Here is a 20,198-nt window from a genome sequence, read left to right as displayed (position 1 = left end):
ATAAACACCTTTTTTTGTCCTAAATCCTAGATTACTGCATTTAATTTACTTGAAAATTTTGCGACAGTGGGAAATGAGTTGAAAAGATTTAATTCTGCTCTTCAGTCTCGTTCCTCCGTTTAAAAACAGTGGCCATCTTTCTATAGCTAGAATATTTTTTACATATTTTTTACATAAATTTCAATTTGGAAATATATTTAAAATCTTCTTTTGTTTTGGAGCAGAGCCGTCCCTTTGTGATGGGATACATGAATGAAAGGAAAGAGCCTTTTTATAAGGTACTTTTCTCTGGAGAAGTCTCAGGAAGAATTACTTTGTGGCACATCCCTGATGTTCCCGTATCCAAGTTTGATGGTTCTCCTAGAGGTAAGACAGTTTCCATATCCAATCACATGTCTTCTGAGAACTAATTTGTAATTAGCTCAGTGTTTTTCTAAGTAACATGGGGCTACAAACAAGAAAAATTTTCTCTTATACCACACTATGTATTAGCTGGCAACACAAAAGCAGGTATAAACAGGAAGCTTATAGATCTTACACAACAATACAATCAATGTAATTCAAATTAACATCAATTAAACACAACAAAGGATGAATGTTGGCAATATGAGTGTAGGATAGGCTGTTATACCATATTCATAGTTTTGAGAGGAGGGTGCCTTGATAATATTTTTCACATCTATGATGAGTTGATAAACCAAATTTTCCTTCTTTGTGTGTTTTCCTTGTAGAAATACCAATAATTACCACCTGGACTCTTCAAGATAATTTTGATAAGCATCATACCATGTCACAAAATATTATTGACCGTTTCTCTGGGATTAAAGATGGGGCCGGAACTGCTGTAGTCACTTCATCAGAGTATGTTCCAAGTCTTGATAAACTAATATGTGGCTGCGAAGATGGGACAATTATCATTATGCAGGCTTTGAATGCTGCCAAAGCAGGACTTCTAGAAGGCGGTTCTTTATTAAAAGGTCATTGAATTTTATTTGACCCTATTTATTTAATTTCTTTAAGCTGCAATTTTGACAAGCTGCACTAAACAAGATTCAGAGGCCTAAATATTTTGATGGCCTTTGCTGATAAATTTGTACATATTTTAATGTTAAAATAAAACATACATATAGGTTTTTTAAAAATTCAAGCAGAAGGTTTTATTAATACAATGAGAAGTAAGTTTTTTTCCTTACTTGATCTTCCAGTTACCTTTGCCGAAATCGACTGCTAGTAACAGTTTCTTTATATCCTTCTTGAAATTTTCTGTGTACAAGCACATACCAGCACAGCAGTGTACGTTCTTTTAATTATATTGCACAAATAGAAGCATACTATGCACACTTTACTAAAATGTCCTTAAACATTTAATAAGATATTTTGGAAATCATTCTTTATGAGCTCATTTTAAATTAATAATAATAATTAAATTTTACTTTTAAAATATCTACTATTAATTGCTATTTAGGTTTTTAGTCTTTAGCTACTATGGGCAATGCAGAATTGATTATCTTTGTACACATATGTGGGTATAGCTGTAGTATTAATTTTCAGGAGTAGAATTACTGGATCAACATTTGTATTTTCAATTTGGAAATATATCTAAAATCTTCTATAAAGAACTTTCATCAATATACGTGCATTTCCCCTAACTAGCCTTTGAAAATGCCTTTTCTCACAAAACTTTGCCAACTTTGTGTGCTATTTTAAAATCTTTGCCAACCAGGAGATAAATGATATCTTCCTATTTTAATTTTTATTTCTTTGTTATTGAAATGGATATGTGTTCTCATATATCTTTGTGCATTGCAACAGCAAATAGCTACTAAATAAAGACTGTTACATAGTAAATTATCTTATGTAAGGGAACAGGGGTAACTGAGGTTTTAGGATGTATAAAAGAAGTTGTATACCATTTTTAAAAAGTATATGAATGCTATTATTATTAGAGTATAAGGTCCTTAAGAGTAAAGATTAAAATTTTATTTAAAAAAAAATCGTACATTGCCTACTATTGTTCTCAGCTTACTTGGCTACTTAGTAAAAGTTACTGACTTGTGCTTCAGTGATTAACTGAAGTAGGGAGTAAATAGCAACGAACTGAGGAGAAGTAATGTGCTGGCACACAGCTAAATGGCTGCTGTTAAAAGTTAGTGAAAAGGCTAAGACACAGCATTTTCTTACCTAGGCTGATTTTTCCCAGTATCCACAAAACAAGCAAAAAAATATATTTGACATGTAGCACCCCAGTTAACATTCATCGTAGTTTGTTACGAGAGATAAAATAAGGATGTGCCTGATGGAATAGAAGTATCTAAAATATAATAATGATTCTTTGGGATTTAATTTCAATCTGAATAGAGAAAGTTTGTGGCTTATGGTCCTCTCCAATTTTGGGGAGCGTAGCTAATAGTGAAGGAAGAAGAGATGTGGAGAGTGGGAAGAGCAATGTGTCAGTAGTGCTGTGTGCTAGCACAGCTGGGATTTGACGTGTGCGCGTGCCTACCAAATGGCAAGCAGAGTGCTAAGGAGTACAGCTGGTTTCTTATTTATTTCACGCAGTGGTTGTGTCTGAAGTAAGGACTATTATTATCCCAAATTTTTAGGTGCAACATCTGTGGTTTAGAGGGAAGGAAACTTGTCCATGGTGACACATCTAGTAAGTGATAGACTCAGGAAAAAAAAAAGCAGCTATACTCTTGAACATTATACTTTGCCTTTTCACACTTGGATGCAAGTCCCTTAATCTCTCTGGGCCTCAGATACTTTATCTGTAAACAAAGAGGTAGAGCTAGGTAATTTGTGGAGACAAAATGTGTGAATTGGTCATTCTTTTAGAACAGTGTTTATTATTTCATGGCACCAGAATTGATAACTTACTAATGCCCTTAAAGAATTAATAGACTATAAGCAACCAACTTCTGTGCTTCCTCAAATCATAGTCTGGCTTCTGATGAGGCACTTGCCTTTTGAGATGGTCTAAGGGTTGTTCACTAATTTTCTTAGCCAAGTGCATTTTATGCAATTTCCTCATGTTAAAAATTTATGAAAGAAAATCTTAGAACTATTTGCTGAATAAAAATAACTTTTGTAGTATTTGGTGTTCGGTTGTTTTTCAGATTCCTCGCCTCACAAAGTTCTTAAAGGACATCACCGAAGTGTTACTTCATTACTTTATCCACATGGTCTCTCTTCAAAATTAGACCAAAGTTGGATGGTGTCAGGGGATCGAGACTCATGTGTCATCTGGTGGGATATCTTTACTGAAGAGATTCTGCATAAATTCTTTTTGGAAGCTGGTCCAGTAACAAGTCTTTTGATGTCACCAGAGAAGTTCAGAGTAAGTTAAGACAAAGAATAGAATATAACACAAAAATTTGAAAGTTATATAACATTACAGAACACTTAATAAAACAAGAAAAAATAACCCACGTTCACACAGAAAAGAAAAAAAATAAGTTATATGTACCCATAATACAACTGGAATATTTATATACATTAATATATCTTTCTAATATTTTTATATGAATTATATCATTATTATAATACATTATACAGAAAATTTGGTTCTAAAGTGAAGATTTAATTAATTCTTAGCTTTACAAAAGCCATGTAATTATTTCATTTCAAGTACTTACACTTTTATCTTTTTTGCCTAGTTCTATATCTTAACTTTTAATGGAGTTTTTAAAAATAAAAGTAATAAATGCTCAATGCAAAACAATATAGGAATCTATAAATTAGAAATGAAATTTTGTTTTCAATTATTTCTAATAATATTGATAAATAGTTACATTTTCTTTTTCTTAAATGGATTTTTTGTTTGATCATTTATTTATTTAACAAATAATGAGTTTTAACAAATTTATGAGCATCTAACTTGGCCTGAGAAAAATGAAACAGCTTTAGGTATAATTTTCTCATGAAATGTCAACTTAAATTCAATTTTGGTAGAGCTGATGTTTCAAATATGAATAACCAACTTTTGAGTTTCCTCTGTAATTTCCTCTGTAATAGTAACACAAGTAACATGATTTTGTAAATTAGTTTATGTCTTATAAAAATATTGCTCAATAATATTATACAAAATCAGCTTCAAATTAAACTTGGAGAAAATTTACAGTAAGACATAATGAAAGCAATATTTTAACAACACAAATGATTAAACAAAACAGTGAAACAAAGTCAAGTTTTTTAAAAAAGCTTCCATTTGGTAATTTGGGCTTCCTTGATGTGCCTTTTATTCATGAGGTTTTCCTCCTTTTTTTCCAGTTATTTTTTTCTTCCAGCTTCAGGGCTGCAGTCCAAGTCAGTTCCTCTCCTGACCCTGTTTACTCCTGCCAGTCATAGATGATTTAACTCTAAGGATCAGGACTCATTCAAACCAAGTCCAATAAAAAGGGAGTTTATCGAAAGGGTATAGAGGCAATTCTTCAGACATGTAAGACAGCACTACAGCAAGGGCTCAGTGGAACTTGACCATAAATTCAGAAACCAAGGTCCCCTAGCTCGAAAGAGTCTGTTTGGCTGTGATTACTCCCTTCTCTTGCTTCTTCCTATGAATTCTTTTAGCTTCATAATTTCAAAGGCCTGGAAAACAGAATGTGATTGGCCTAGTGTGGGTCACTGGCGTATGTGTGCTCCTGGCCATGAGAGCTGTGTTCGCGTGGGGTGTGTGTGTATGTATGGAAGTTTCCTGAGGCACATTGGGCTGCCTGTTCTACAAGCTATGGGATGGGCAGGTTCTCCAAGAGGTAGGATGAGTGAGGAGGAATGACATCTGATCCATTCTACAAGTCTGGGCTCCACGTCTATCTCTCCTGCCCTTTTGCGATCTTTTCCCCCAGGACTTCTATAGTCTACTTAAAAAGAATTGGGAGAGAAAACATGTACCCCATCTCTCCCCCTGGCCCCTACAGAGGATAATGATGAGTATGGAGAGTCTCAAGGGATCTCAATTTATGCTGTAAACACAACAACTGAACTTCTGGCTACATCATTAGCAGCCAGCATGGATGGTCATTGTCCTAAACTGTGTTCAAGGTAACCACATGCTGACTTTTTAAAAAGTGTGTCAAGGACCATTGTCCTGTGAGCCTATTTTCGGTCCTTGTGTCTTTGAGACTGTGCATTCAGTGGGAACTATCTAATGCTTACCTCTTTTAGATTGCATCTGCACCGAGTTTCCTGTTTGGATTAGAACGTGTACAGTTCTGGGAACAGCACCAAATCACATTCTGAGGCTTTAAGTGGAAAACATCAGCTCACGATACCCTTGGGCCTAAGCTCGTGTCTACAAATAGCTTCTTTTTGTGGCAACAAATTAGTTCTGGGGTTTATTTTATTCTGCATTATTTCCGAGGTCTGCCTCCCTGCCTGAATTTGCTGAGTGATGGTCAAGTCCTTCATTTATCTTATAAGTAGATCTGCCCTGGAATTCTCCTTTTTACTTGTATCTCTTGACCTTCCAGATAATTTGCTGAGTTTAAACTTGGTGTTTAAAGCTCCTCTGTAGAGTGTTGCGCGGTGAGGTACTGCAGAAAGCAGAAATGGGCCTTTAACAAAATTTTTTTATGTTACTGGGGGGAAAATCTGATTTAATCATAAAGAAAGCATTTGACTATTTCCTTACACAAGCGTGTTGTTTTTTTCACAGCTAACGGGTGATCAGATAATTTGCTGTGTGTGCAGTGACCATTCTGTGGGTCTCCTTCACCTGGAGGGGAAGAGGTGCCTCCTGCGTGCCCGGAAGCACCTTTTCCCTGTGAGGATGATAAAATGGCACCCGATTGAGAATTTTTTAATTGTTGGATGTGCAGATGACTCTGTCTACATCTGGGAAATTGAAACAGGTAAATTGAAATTTTACTACTTTTTTGTCCTTTATATATTTATGATATACAAGCATCTGGCCAGATGGAAATTTTCATAGAAGACACAGTGACGGCTTCACTTGCTTTAACCTTTGGTTGGGTTGCATTTAAGACTTTGGATATAGGCTTGTGTGGAAAATAAAACACAATGCCCTAAGTCAGATCCTGACCAACTGATGATTAGCTGACAGGGCAGTGCACAGGAATGAGCCGGATATTTCTGGAAGCTATAAATAAAAACATAAGTTATCTACTTTAATTATTAACAAGAGAGAAATTTAGTGTCCTGCTGGTCTCAAATTATCATTAAATTCTGCCTTCTTCAGCATACTCACCATCTCAGCAACATTTTGAGCTAATTGATGATCAGTAATAATGGAATATAATTAATTATAAAACTCTAAGAAGTTGAGTCAGGGAAACTGAAAACTGAGTGGCTCAGATTGAACTTTCAGTATCATAGCATACAGAATGTACATTTTGAACTTCAAGATTTTTTAAAAAGTTTTACTGCATGACTAAAGATTGAGAGTAACACATTTCAGAAAATGCTGGGAACGTATCAAATAAGGTGAGGTAATTAACGAATGTGAGTCAGGGGAGTTCACTTGAGAGTACATTTCACTGAAACTATTGCGTGATTTTTATTGATTAATCAGTGGTGGTTTTATGTTGGGTGTTATTAACAGACTTGATAGTTTATAATATTATAGTTTAGGGCCATACTTCACCAAAATAATTGCTATTTTCTTTACATTTGACTGTCATGTGTTAATGATGATGACTAATGTACTAGCATTTAAAACACGCAACATAATAGTGAGTTACATTTGTACCTTGTTTTATAGCTTTGATGGGCTTTCCTGCTCATTTTCCCATTAGATTCTCACAGCTTCTGGGGTAGGTGTTATTCACCATTTCATTGGTGAGAAATTTGCAGATCTGATACATAAATGGACAAGATTGCTCAGCTAATAAGTGATGAACCAGTTTGAGGGCTCTGGTTGTTCTTTGCACAATATACACAAAATTAGGAGAGTTTTAGGATTCTTAAGTAATTCATTGATCTGATTGGTAATTTAGTATAATGGATAAAATAGACTCTAAAGCCTGGGCTTGCCTCTAAGATCTGTGAATAAAGAGCTTTATGACCTTGGGCAAATTACTTGGCCTTTTTGCTTGTCAATTTCCTTATCTGTGAAATGGGATAATAATACTAACTTCCTTTCTGGAATACATGAGCTAATACGTGCTTTGTTTATAATCAGTACCTGTAGATGGTAAGCTTTTAGTGATAATTAACTATTACTGTTATTATTAAAGAGTACAGGCCGGGTGAGGTGGCTCACGCCTGTAATGCTAGCACTCTGGGAGGCCGAGACAGGCAGATTGTTTGAGCTCAGGAGTTCGAGACCAGCCTGAGCAAGAGCGAGACCTCGTCTCTACTAAAAATAGAAAGAAATTATATGGACAGCTAAAAATATATAGAGAAAAAATTAGCCGGGCATGGTGGCACATGTCTGTAGTCCCAGCTACTCGGGAGGCTGAGGCAGTAGGATCGCTTGAGCCCAGGAGTTTGAGGTTGCTGTGAGCTAGGCTGATGCCACAGCACTCACTCTAGCCCAGGCAACAGAGTGATACTGTGTCTCAAAAAAAAAAAAAAAAAAAAAAAGAGTACAGCAAAATCTTGACTTCTGTGTGTGAAATCTGAATCTGTAAAACATATGTGCTTATAAATGTGTACAATTGCATTTTCAGTTGTGAACACTTAGTAACCAAACATATTTTTCATAGCTAAAAGAAACCAATAAGAATAAAGAAATGTCTGGGCACTCACAAGTGTTCATGACCCCCTTGCCCCATCAGGATACCTTCAGGCTATGCAACTTTTTATTTATGTATTTTTTTCATTTGTTCAGGATATTATGGGGGTACAAACATTTTGGTTACATGTAATGCTGTTTGCCCCACCCAAGCCAGGTCTACGAGTGTGTCCCTCCCCCATACAGTTTTTTGATGTGTGGGAAGTAAAGGAGGAAAGCCAAACCATAAGTACTTTTTGAGATTATATTTATTCCTATTTTGTTTTTTAATTGTATCTTTTTTTATACCCCCAAGTACATAATCGAGTGTTGTGGAACATTTGAAAAATAAACATAAAGAAAATCAAATAATCCTATCCCACCACCTAAAGATAAGTGTTATTAATATTTTTATCTACTTTCTGTCAGACATCTTTTCATGTCAATAAATGGATGTCTATATTGTATTTCAGTCATGGTGGTGGCAGGAAGCTGAATTCAACCCACATGTGTGAAATTAAGAGACTTTCTTTTTTTTTTTTTTTTTTGAGACAGAGTGTCGCTTTGTTGCCCTGGGTAGAGTGAGTGCCGTGGCGTCAGCCTAGCTCACAGCAACCTCAAACTCCTGGGCTTAAGCGATCCTACTGCCTCAGCCTCCCCAGTAGCTGGGACTACAGGCATGTGCCACCATGCCCGGCTAATTTTTTCTATATATATTTTAGTTGGCCAGATAATTTGTTTCTATTTTTAGTAGAGACGGGGGTCTTGCTCTTGCTCAGGCTGGTCTCGAACTCCTGACCTCGAGCAATCCACCCACCTCGGCCTCCCAGAGTGCTAGGATTACAGGCGTGAGCCACCGCGCCCGGCCAAGAGACTTTCATGAAAGGATTATTTATAGGAGTGTGGGCAGGGATTGGGGAACAGCCTAGGGATGAATGGTGAGGCCCCCCAGCCCCCAGACACTGGCAGCATCAGGAGGCTCTTACCAAGCAACAAGAGGAGAAAATAGTGTTACTGGAACCCCGTAAGACCTGAAGCCAAGGATGAATGGTCTCTCCCTGAAGTCATGAAGGAGAAATAGCTCCTGCCAGGAATGAGGGCCTGAAACAGAGAGAGAGTTGGAAGAAATTCTTTTTCTCCTTCTGCAATCACCTCCATTGGTTTAATCCATGTGCCTGTCAAAGGGGAAGGATGTTCAGTTCTAGGCATCAGCCTCCCTGTGCACAGAACAGGACACAGAGGGGCAGGAGAAGGTGGAGTGAGTTGTCACATGAACAGTAATCGATGGAGTGGCCATTATGGACACACAATACTTTAATTCAGGAATCTCCTATAGTTAACCAATTTATATTATTTCCTATAACAAGTTTGTTTTAGAATTGCCATCAAATAATACACAGATGTTTAGTGCCAAAATAACCTGTAGAATTATTTTTTTCCAAATGAGTCTGGCAATCTCTTGGTTACCTACGTTAATAGTTACAGACAACCTCAACTCAACCTAAGATGGAGCTTATAATTGGTGATAACGTGATTATTATCATAATAATTATATCAACGCCTTCACATTTGTGATGTGTCCCTTTACTCTTTCAAAGCATCGTCCCACTGACCACCTCGTGTGAGCCCCACAACACCCCGTGGAGGTGGCGGATGGCCTCACTTTTCACACCACACTCATGCCTTTTGAATGAGTTTGTGTTGTTCCTTTTAGTCTTGTGTGTGGTATTGGCTTTGGTGTGGGCTGCCTTTAACCTCTGCAGTTCCCACTTTGCTTAAAATTTAAGGAACTACTTTTTCTTTTCTAAGTTGGAAAATTCAGCTGGCTAAGATGCTTCCATCATGTTTATTGTACTTGATTTCTATTTTATCCTTTTCTTATAAAGGTGAAAAACTCTGGGGTTAGGAAGCTTTTCCATTTTCATTTGCATAAAGTTAGCAGGAAAAAAATACTAGCTAAAACCAAAGCAGTTAACTGAAAAGAGCTCTATGAGGGTATGGAATGTGCCTGTTCACTGATGTGTCTGGTACACAAATAAATGAATAAATGACGAATGAGTGAATTAATGAGTAAATTTAACCCAAATGTTCTTGGGCCTCAGTAGATTGAGTACAAATGAGTTAACCTGAACATTGGCTAATTGTGGGGACTCAGATCATGACTGCCCAACTACAAGCAGGTCCTTGGCTTTCTGCTCCAGGTCTCCGTTAGGCTTTCTGGAGTTCACAGGGCATGAGAACCTCCTCAGGTGTAGGTCTGCGTATTTTCTAGTCTAGTTAGTTTTTCCTGGGCTTTGGCCTGTTAGCTTTGCTTGCAGCTCTTCTCTCTACAGGATGCAAACTTAGTTCCAGGTGTGAACAGACGTATTCTCTGTTTCATTTCTCCAGCACTCTGCCTTCTCCAAGTACATGAAGGAGGAATAAATTGACATGAAGGTATTTATCAGATCTTTCAGCACTAGAGTGACTCCAGAGCCCATAGAGAGAAAATAGGAGGTGTCAGTGGGATAAGAGTTTCAGGGAAAAGGGCCTAGAAAGAACAGGGTAGGGGATGGGGTTTGAAGCCCAAAGTAATTCTCAACCTGCCAAAAGTCTGTCTGGGTGGAAGTTTGGGGGATGTGGGGTATGGGGTCAGTCCCTGTGCCACCCTCCCTCGGGTATGGAGGATTGGATGTGTTATTCACAAAATAAACACTCTATTCTCAATTTACCCATGAGTGCCTTTGGTAGAGCACACAAGCATATTCTAGGGTCATGTACCTCCATGCCGATTGTATCTTGAAGTGGTAAGGGGTGTCTCTGTGATAGGTGGCACAGTCAGATGCATTCCAGGGTAAAGTTTGGAATCACAGCTGAGCACGTTCATCTCGTGGAAGAGGCAAACAACTGAAGTAGAGAGGTATTTACGTAATGCTGAAAGCCCTTGTCTTCTAACTAAAAACGTAGTGCTGCCAGGTTGGGAGTGATGAGGGCATCCAGTTATGCTTATTGATTTGCCGGATGTCCCATGATGTTTACACCTGATTAGGAAGGGAAAAAATTGGAGATGTCATTTTGATTAATATTTGAGCTCCCACAGTGTATTTGGCAGTGACAACTCTGGGCAGCTTGGTCGCCCTCATTGCTGTGAGACACAATAGGGATAATGTAATACTGATTTTTTTTCCCCCTAAAATACTTATCAGAAATAAATCTCAGCTCTGAGCTAATTATTCTTTTAAGAATTGAATTTAAAATAATTGTGAGGACTATTCTGTTCACAGTAATGAATTTACCTAGCAGAAAACTTGTATAATGAATTTCTTATGTGTTATTAATAAAACTGCTATTGATGTTTTAGTTCTTTTGTTAAGCATGTGGCCTGTGTTATGAAATACACCGTGTTAGGCGACTGCATATTTTTTTTGTGTGGGATAATGAAACCTTGTTTGCTTGAAAATAAAACATTTCTTGCCAGGATGGTTCAGTAACACTTTTTCCTATAGAGGGCTGGCTAGTAAATATTTTCAGCTCTGTGGGCCATCTGATGTCTGTTGCAACTACTGAAGTTCTGCCTTTGGTGTGTGTAAGAGAAGCCACAGACAATATAAAAGGAGCAGCGAGGCTATGTTCCCATAAAGCTGTATTTACAAAAACAGGCAGCAGGCTCCATTTGTCCTACAGCCATAATTTATAGGCCTCTGAGAATGCTGATTGTTCTTTTTCATAATAAGTCATCCTAAAGCAGTTTATAATTTGTTATCCATCGTAGCTCCCTGAGTCTGTGTGGTGAGCAGAATGGGTATGGTTATACCCATTTTGCTAGTGAGCAAATGGGACACAGAAGGTGAGTCTGAAGGTCCCCAGGGGAGGCACAGGCACTGGACCGTATGTCTCTTTCTTCCGTGTATGGTACAATAGGAGCACCTCTTGCAGATGGAGGTTAGCTTTTTGAGACTGTCAGTCAGGGAGTCAGATAAGGAAAGCTCTGCAAAGAAAGGAAATGGCTGCCAGGAAACCTGCTGCAAGCTCTCCTGCAGGAGAGGGTCTCTGGCTATCTCTCCGAGCTTGGCTCTAAATTTACACAGACTTCTAACAGCTCTGGTCATCTGATTTCTCAGATGACAGATTAGAAACAGCAAATTACAAGTGAGGAGGCTGTTAGTGGCAGGCACTGTGATAGCAGAAGCGACAGCTGATGGGAAGGGAGGAGAGGAAAAAGCTATGTATCACTGCTCAGGGCAGCCTTCCCTGAGCTCACGGGAAGACAGTCACCAAAAAACAAAATGCTCAAATTTTTCTCCTGCTCAGGAAGCTCTTACATATCTCTGCACACACCACGGGCAGCTGTGAGTTCACATCCCACAGTTCATGTTGGAGAGCTAGGCTTTCTTCTTTCTGGGTTCTGCTGGGCTCCAGGAGGAATATTTATAGTATTATATCCACAGTGGATTTCAGACCTAGGGAAATCTCAGAAGCAGCTTGGAGCTTGGAGATCAAAGGGACTGAAGTCTTTGACCAATGAGTAGATAGAACTCAGAGTCCATGTGAGTCTATTTCTGTTAATTTCTTCTACTTCCTGCTCAGGCAGCTGTGTGACCTTGAGCAGAAAGCGTCGCTACTATAGCATGGCCAAAGGACCTCGCCTCTGATTATGAAATGGTTTCTGTGGGGAAAAAAGACACAGCAAATTAAAACAACAACAACAACAACACTTTATCAGCAGACTATTGGAACAAAGCCTATTCATAGGGCATTAAGGAAGTAAGGAAGAAGATAACAGGTTTCAGAATTTAGAAAATTCACCACAGGTGTTAAATTTCCCATCTCTTAATTTCCTTTCCTTATTGGAATTAGTAGCAGTTAGCTAGAAAATTATTCGATCTGCAATGATGTCATATAAATAAACCATTTGTTCTCCCATGGTTTCATAGTACATAGTCTTAAAAAGAAAATTTTTAAAACATTAAGAAGGATGCTTTTTGGCAACTAATAGCTAATAGGAGATATATTTCGAAAATATCCACTGTTTAATCTTCCACTTTAGAGTTGAGTTTGCTCTAATTGTTTAGGGTGAGGAATATATAGAATATGTGCAGGGCACAGTTTCCCAGAAATATAGTGATAGCTGCCCCAATAGACTAGAAATGTGTGCCACACCAAAAGATCATGCAAGTTTACTACATGGAGAAGTAATTTTCTAGTCCATAGGTTTTACTTGCTCTTCTTCTTTTATGGTATATAATGTCTAGGATTACCATACATAATAAAATAAAATTTTAAAATTATACTAGTGACAAACTATGCCACTCTGAAGGACAGTCTTGCTTGGTTTTCTCATGAAGTTCACTACTTAGTGGCTATATGGGCAAAGTTATGTTGTGTTGACTGCCTCGTCAGCATAACCGGGGTACAGTTTTCATTCTGTGTGTGTTAAATGTAGGTTTGGGGACGCCACATCCTGCAGGTAATAGTCTCTCCAGTATGTCATTTTCTCAAAGCCACATTATTTTGTTGTGGTAGATTACAGATGGAACCCTCTGGGCATGATTGTTTTTAGAAAAGAAAAATAGGATACATTAAAGTATAGGGTAGGATTTTACCTATATTACCTTTTCCAAGCCCCTTTCTTCTTTATTATAATAATTACTGATGTTATTACTCAATATATATTTTCAGTTTACTGCCTATTTTTTGAATCTTTATTTCTTTCTCCTTGGCCCTAGTTATCACAGCTACACTATCATTTGTGATTTTGATTCATATAGTATTTGTGTGTACATGCACACATGTGCATGTGTATATCCATGTTTGTGTATGTAAACTTTGCAGCTTAGCTACAAAATATTTATATAATTGTCAAACTGATTTCTTAAGTCCAGAGGGGTTATGAACATGAGCACTGGAAATCAGACTTCCTGGGTTGAATTTGTGGTCCACCCTTTTCATTCTGTATTCCATAAGTCAAGTTTTAACTCCCCAAAGATACCATCTCTTAATAGCAGCTACCACTGAATAAATATTAACTTATTTGTTGTAATTCCTTCCTGTTATCATACCAGTTTTTAATTAAGGTTTAACGTCCCTGACTCCTTCACTCCCTCTCTGCATTTTATTAATAGTTGAGTTCAACAATTATGTTTTGTTCTGATGAAATGCATACCACTGTGAAGCATACTAGAGTTATCACATTTGGCCTTCTTCCTTAAAGAGCTTTTAGTATAATCAGGGAAAATTTGTACCTTTGAAACAATTTGAAAAAAAATAAGGCAATGTATAAGAAAGTGGTATATGGAAAATAATAAAATGCTTAGATGCACTGATAAGTATTCATGTGAGGGAGATTTTTATTATTTGTTGTCATAGCACAATGACAATGTACTTCCCTCATACTTAAAATTTTGAGGTTAATATCTGTCCTTCTTGCTGCCTAAAAACATCACGAGGGAAAGAATTGTGCATGTCTTGTTTACTGCTCTATTCCTAGAAGTTAGTACAGCACCTGACACATAGAACCATTTCATACTTACTAGGATTTTCATAATTTAAAAAAGTGAAAAATAAAAAGTATTGACAAGGATATGGAAAATAGGAGCTCTTGTACATTATTGGTGGAGATATAAAATGGTGCATCACTGTAGAAAACAGTTTCGCAGTTCCTCAAAAAGCTAAACATAGAATTACCATATGACCCAGCAATTCCACTCCTAGGTGTATGCCCAAAAGAAATAAAAACATATGCCCATATAGAAACTTGTACAAAAATTTTTATTGTAGCATTATTCATAACGGCCAAAAGGTAGAAACAACCAAAATTTCGGTAGACTGAAACAGGATCCACACTTTTCACCGTTATTTTAAGAATCATTTGATTCATCAGCTGGGAATCCAGAATGGTTCTCTAGATCACTCTATGTATAGGCCCAGGTAACTGGACTTTTCCAAGAAGTACGCGGCAGAACTTTTGAAATAAACACTATGTTGAGAATTATTTACCATCTTTATGCACTTCTCAACATAATTGTGATAAGGTTGGTCTATGCATCCTTGAGCCTAAGATACTTTTGCACACCAAACTATGCTGAGGCCCAGCTAACTCAGTATTTCCAATACTTGTTTCTAGAGCCTTTGAAGAAACCATTCTTTTCAGTATTATTCCACCATTGTTTCACCGTTATTTTAAGAACCCGAGCACTTTTCACCTGTTAGTATAGGAACCCTTCCTTGGAGTTGAGATTTTAGAGTGGGGTGGATAGTGCAGAGCCTCTATCAGTCCTGTGTTTGATCTGATTATCTACACAGATGAGAAGTGCGCATTTGTGTGAGAGATGAAAAGTGCAGATCCTGTTTCGGTCTTTAGAGTGAAACTTTTGATAAAACCACTATGTTGTTAATTAATTGCTTTTTTTATAGCACATTTCACCATAATTGTGATAAGCTTGGTCTCTGCATCCTTAAGCCTCGGATGGTTTTGGCAGACAAAACTATGCTGAGGCCCAGCTAACTTGGTATTTCCAGTACTTGGTACTAGAACCTTTGAAGAAACCATCCTTTTAAGTATTATTCCACCATGGTTTCACCACTATTTTAAGAACTGGAGCACTTTTTACCTGTTAGAATAGGAATCCTTCGTTGAAGTGGACATTTTTGTGTGGAGTGGCCAGTGCAGGGCCTCTGTGAGTCCTGTGTTTGATTTGATTATCCACAGAGATGAGAAGTGCACATTTGTGTGAGAGGTGAAAAGTGCGGATCCTGTTTCAGTCTAAAGACTGCACTTTTCACCGTTATTTTCAGAATCATTTGATTCTTCAGCTTGGAATCGAGATTGGTTCTCTAGACCAATCTATGTCTAAGCCCAGGTAACTGGATTTTTCCAAGAAGTGTGCGGCAGAACTTTTGAAATAACCACTATGTTGAGAATTATTTGTCATTTTTTATAACACTTTTCACCATAATTGTGATAAGGTTGCTCTCTGTATCCTTAAGTCTAAGATAGTTTTCACAGACAAAACTATGCTGAGGGCCAGCTAACCTGCAATTTCCAGTCCTGGTACTAGAGCCTTTGAAGAAATCATTCTTTCAGTATTATTACACTATTGTTTCACCATTATTTTAAAAACCCGAGCAATTTTGAGCCATTAGCATAAGAATCCTTCCTTGTAGTTGAGATTTCTGTGTGGGGTGTAAGTGCAGGGCCTCTGTCAGTCCTGTGTTTGATTGGATTATCACCAGAGATGAGAAGTGCACATTTGTGTGAGACATGAAAGTGCAGATCGTGTTTCAGGTTTTAGCCTGAAACTTTTGAAATAACCAGGAGGCTGATAATTATTTGGCATATTTTATAGCATTTTTCACCACAATAGTGATAAGGTTGCTGTCTGCATCCTTAAGCCTAGGATGGTTTTGGCAGACAAAAGTCTACTGAGGCTCAGGTCACTTGGTATTTCCCATACTTGTTACTAGAGCCTTTGAAGAAACCATTGTTTTCAGTATTATTTGACGATCCTTTCACCATTATTTCAAGAACGGGAGCACTTTTCCGGTGAGCATAAGAATCCTTCCTTGGAGATGAGATTTTTGTCTGGGGTGGCAAGTACAGGGCGTCTGTCAGTTCTGTGTTTGATTTGATTCCCACCAGACATCAGAAGTGTGCTTTTTTGTGAGAGGTGAAACATGCGGATACTGTTTTGGTCTTTATACTGAAAGTTTTGAAAAAAACCACTGTGTGATAATTATTTGCCGTTTTTGTAGTACATTTCACCATAATTGTGATAAGGCTGGTCTCTGCATCCTTAAGCCTAAGATAGTTTTCAGAGTCCAAACTGTGCTGAGGCCCAGCTAACTTGTTATTTCCAATGCTGGTTTCTAGAGCCTTTGAAGAAATCATTGTTTTAAGTATTATTCCTCCATTGTTTCACCAGTATTTTAAGAACTGGGTCCTTTTCATTGGTGTATTATTCTTTCTCTGTTTTTTAACGTAAGGAGAAACATATATATTTATTTTTATATTGTGATTTTAATATTTTGATGATTATATTTCAATATAATTGAATTCGTTTATAGTGCTATGTATTTTCTTTATAAATTTTAAGCTATTGCAAAAAAGGGTTCATTGGCTTCCCAAGACCAATTAAGCATTTCATAGCATAAAAAAGGTTAAGAACTCCTATTAGTCTAAAAGATTTTTAAAATGGGATATATCAGAATAACTCAATGGTAGCACTATAGTTGGGGAGTTTAAGTCAACGTCTGTTTTTTCAGTTGGCCATCTCTCTGCATTTGCCCTCTATCTGCTTTTTTAAAATATCAGAGCAAAGTTATAATGCTAATACTATTTTCAACCAAATTAAATCTAACAATTATCATTGCATCATTGAAGACAGGCATATAAATCTCAGTATACACATATTTTTAACTTCAGTACAAAGCCTGGGTGGACATCTTCAGATGCATGTGCTTGCAAACAGATGTGTGTGAGAGTGTGAGTTGTGTGCATGTGTGCACACTCCCACCTCACAATGCTACCTACCCCAGTAGTCTTCTGTCATTCCATCTGGTGAACATGGACCTCTACTTTGATGAAATTACATAAATGTAGATTTGACTTTATAATTTCACAAACTTTTCAAAGTGAGGAAAACCCAAGGATGAAGTAGTAAAATGATCTGCATAGGGTGGCTTCTGCTGTGCTTTAAAAATCCAAACGTCACATTGAAAGGCTGTCAACAAAACTTGCACATGTAATTTTCTTTTGCCAAACTTGGATTTGTTTTTTTGTCAGTCTTTACTAGTTACAAACATTTGAAGAACTATCTATATTTTATTACAGAATTAAACTTTAAACACTGTTCTATTATTGTCTTTAGGTATCAGTGACTTCTTTTTAAAATTCTACATTATATGATTAACTATATTCTAGTAAAACACATACACAGATATTTGCGTGTGTATGCATTTTAATTGAAGTATTATTCAACTCCACCTTTTTTTGATTCTCCTGGCATCTTCATATACGTTAGGCATATTATTGTGGTATTTACAGGATGTCTTTAGAACATTTTGTATGCTCTGAAACAAATAGGAAAATCAATACAATCTCTTTGTAATGATTAAAATAAATATTGTCTGCTTTCTTTCACCAATTAAGTCCTACCCTTCACTGCCTTTATTGTTTCCTTTGGCAGTTGCTATCTTCATGGGTTTTCCTTTAGTAAAGAAAATACTAGCTGTAATCAGTTTTAGCAATTCCTGTGGTCTGATTACACTTTTGGATTGAGTTCTGGCTGGATAATTTGTTACGTGTCTGCGTTTAATGTTTATGAGGGTGTATTCTATAACAGTAGAAAGAACACATCAGGACGGCTGCTCTATGGCTCCTCCTTGGTTAGGCTCTTTCTGCAAGCATTTTATATAGACACTTGGCACGTTAGCGGGTTTCACAGCTGCAACATTTAGTGGAAATAAACCCAAAGGAGCCATCTGCCCTCCCCACTCTGCCTCCTTTCAATTCTCTAGCAACTTCCCAGTAGCCAGCTGCCACAGAAACGATTGGAAAAGCAAGACTCAGTGGACTGTAATGATTGTTATTCTCTGGGAAAGTAGGTTCTCTGATTTGGCTGAGAGATAAAGGATATTGGATGCACTTGACTCATCTGACTGTATCAATAATATCCAACTTCTACCATTAACTTACTTGTTAGGATTTGATGGGAATGGTCCTTTGTGTTTCGAAGAATGAACCAGATGAAAACAAATCCAAAGGTCAAGTCCTTGGCTTGGGAGTGGTGAGCAGAGAATTTGACTGTGGGAATGTTGTCAGATTTTATCTTGTGTGCTGTAAATAACGTTAGTTGCTGATCTCAGCCTTGTCAATAAATCCCAGGCATAGATTGGCCCACCATGTTCCCTAGTTCTTTTCGCATTTAAGGGAAGCAGATTCCATTCCACATAGGCTCACATGCTGAGAAGACAAGGGACCTGCTCCAGCCACTTGGAAGCATTGGAGTAAACAAAACTCCACTGGCAGGAGTCATCTTATAGTTCATTATTTGAGCAGATAGTAAGATAGTTTTGTCAATTTAGTAAATGAATTATACTGATGCTTATAGATCAAAATTGAGAACATTTATGGGGTTGAGGTTCCAAGAAGAGAACTGGAATAAAAAGATTGTATAAAATAATTTACTTTTAACTCGTGATTTGCACTGCAGATTAACTTTCTTTGGTCACCACATTTTTATTACCTCCAGAAACATCAACCATAAGTCAAGTCTGGAAATCAGTATGTGTTCCTTGTTATATGTCTATCATTTAAAAAAGAAAGTTTTTATCTCTATTTCTTCCAACCATGGTAGTTTTCCTAAGACTGGTCTGTTAGCAAAGCCATCCCCCATCAATGATTTTGTAAAGGAAGTTGTGCTTGTTTTAAACACTGGATTTACAAGTATCTTTAGTACACTGAGATCTAATCATAGATGGCACGGACAAAATAATCAACCAAACTAGGGGTTGGAATTGGATGACTAAGCATACCTGTATAGAAATAAGGAAAAGTTAGATGTGTGATCTAACATCCCATATTATAGAGAACTGAGCAACCTCCTAATTCACCTTATCTTAGAGAATATCTCTTTGGTTAGCTCTGGTCACCTAGCTGTGAATTGTTAATAGTTTTGAATATAGGCCCACATTCTCTTAGCCAAAATTTACGAATCTAAAAATAGCTGAAAATAAAAGTTCTTATTAATTTGTGGTAAAGCAACAAAACCAAACCTTAACTCACATTAGGTTACTTATTCCATTAAGTGTAAATATTCTTCTTTTTTTTTTCTTTTTTTTTTGGCTGAAGGTATATATTATAACATGTTTGATTTCTCTCTGCTCTCCTAGACCCTGCTTGAGGTGTTATAAAAATGTATATTATTTTTTTCTGTCTCCAAAATCTGAAAAATCTTTAATTCTAAAACTCTCTGCTCCCAAATGTTTTGGATAAGGGATTGCGGGCTTTTCTATTTTTCTCTGTTATTCTCCCAAAAATAATTAACAGTTTTCTAAAAAATGCCATCTGTAGTCTGTGTCTGTATATTTTTGCCTCCCATGCACTTGACACCATGTAGCCTGGCTTCTGCCAAAACTGTTCCAATGGAACTGTTCTTCCTGAGGTTTCCTCACGGCCAAGTTCAGTTGCCGTTTTCTGGGTCTCAGGTATTTGACTTGGCTGCAGTCACTCTGCCACTGATGTCCTGCTTTTTTCTCTCTCCCCGCCCTCAGCCTTATGTGATACTGCCTGCTCCTCACTGCCAGTGGCCCCTCTTTCTCAGATCTCACTACTTCTGCATCTTCTCTTTGTATTGTTTCTTGGGTTTATTCTCAGTGTATTTCTCTTTTTCTTTGTATTTTCCTTGGGCTACCTTAAATTATTGTGATTTTGGTAAAATATAAACAAAAATGTGGGATCTTTATATAACATAGAATTTACCATTCTAACCATTTTTAAGTGTACCGTTTGTTGGCATTAAGCACATTCACATTGTTGTGCAGCCATCAC

At 37.2% G+C, this 20,198-nt stretch overlaps 1 protein-coding gene across 1 annotated transcript in view; it reads left to right on the top strand.

The window, feature by feature from the left end:
- The window catches only part of WDR72 (WD repeat domain 72), a 182,585-nt gene that overhangs the window by 23,266 nt on the left and 139,121 nt on the right, over window positions 1-20,198 (top strand). Inside the window, exons 9-12 of the mRNA XM_045529621.1 lie at window positions 225-366; window positions 732-977; window positions 3,117-3,337; window positions 5,654-5,849. Of these exons, the coding sequence (XP_045385577.1) occupies window positions 225-366; window positions 732-977; window positions 3,117-3,337; window positions 5,654-5,849 (805 nt within the window). The remainder of the gene's footprint in view (window positions 1-224; window positions 367-731; window positions 978-3,116; window positions 3,338-5,653; window positions 5,850-20,198) is intronic.

This window comes from Lemur catta, chromosome 1 (genome assembly GCF_020740605.2).
Source record: "Lemur catta isolate mLemCat1 chromosome 1, mLemCat1.pri, whole genome shotgun sequence".
Taxonomy (NCBI): Eukaryota; Metazoa; Chordata; class Mammalia; order Primates; family Lemuridae; genus Lemur; species Lemur catta.
The sequence above is the reverse complement of the archived record's forward strand: the minus strand, read 5'-3'. Positions and strand labels throughout refer to the sequence as shown.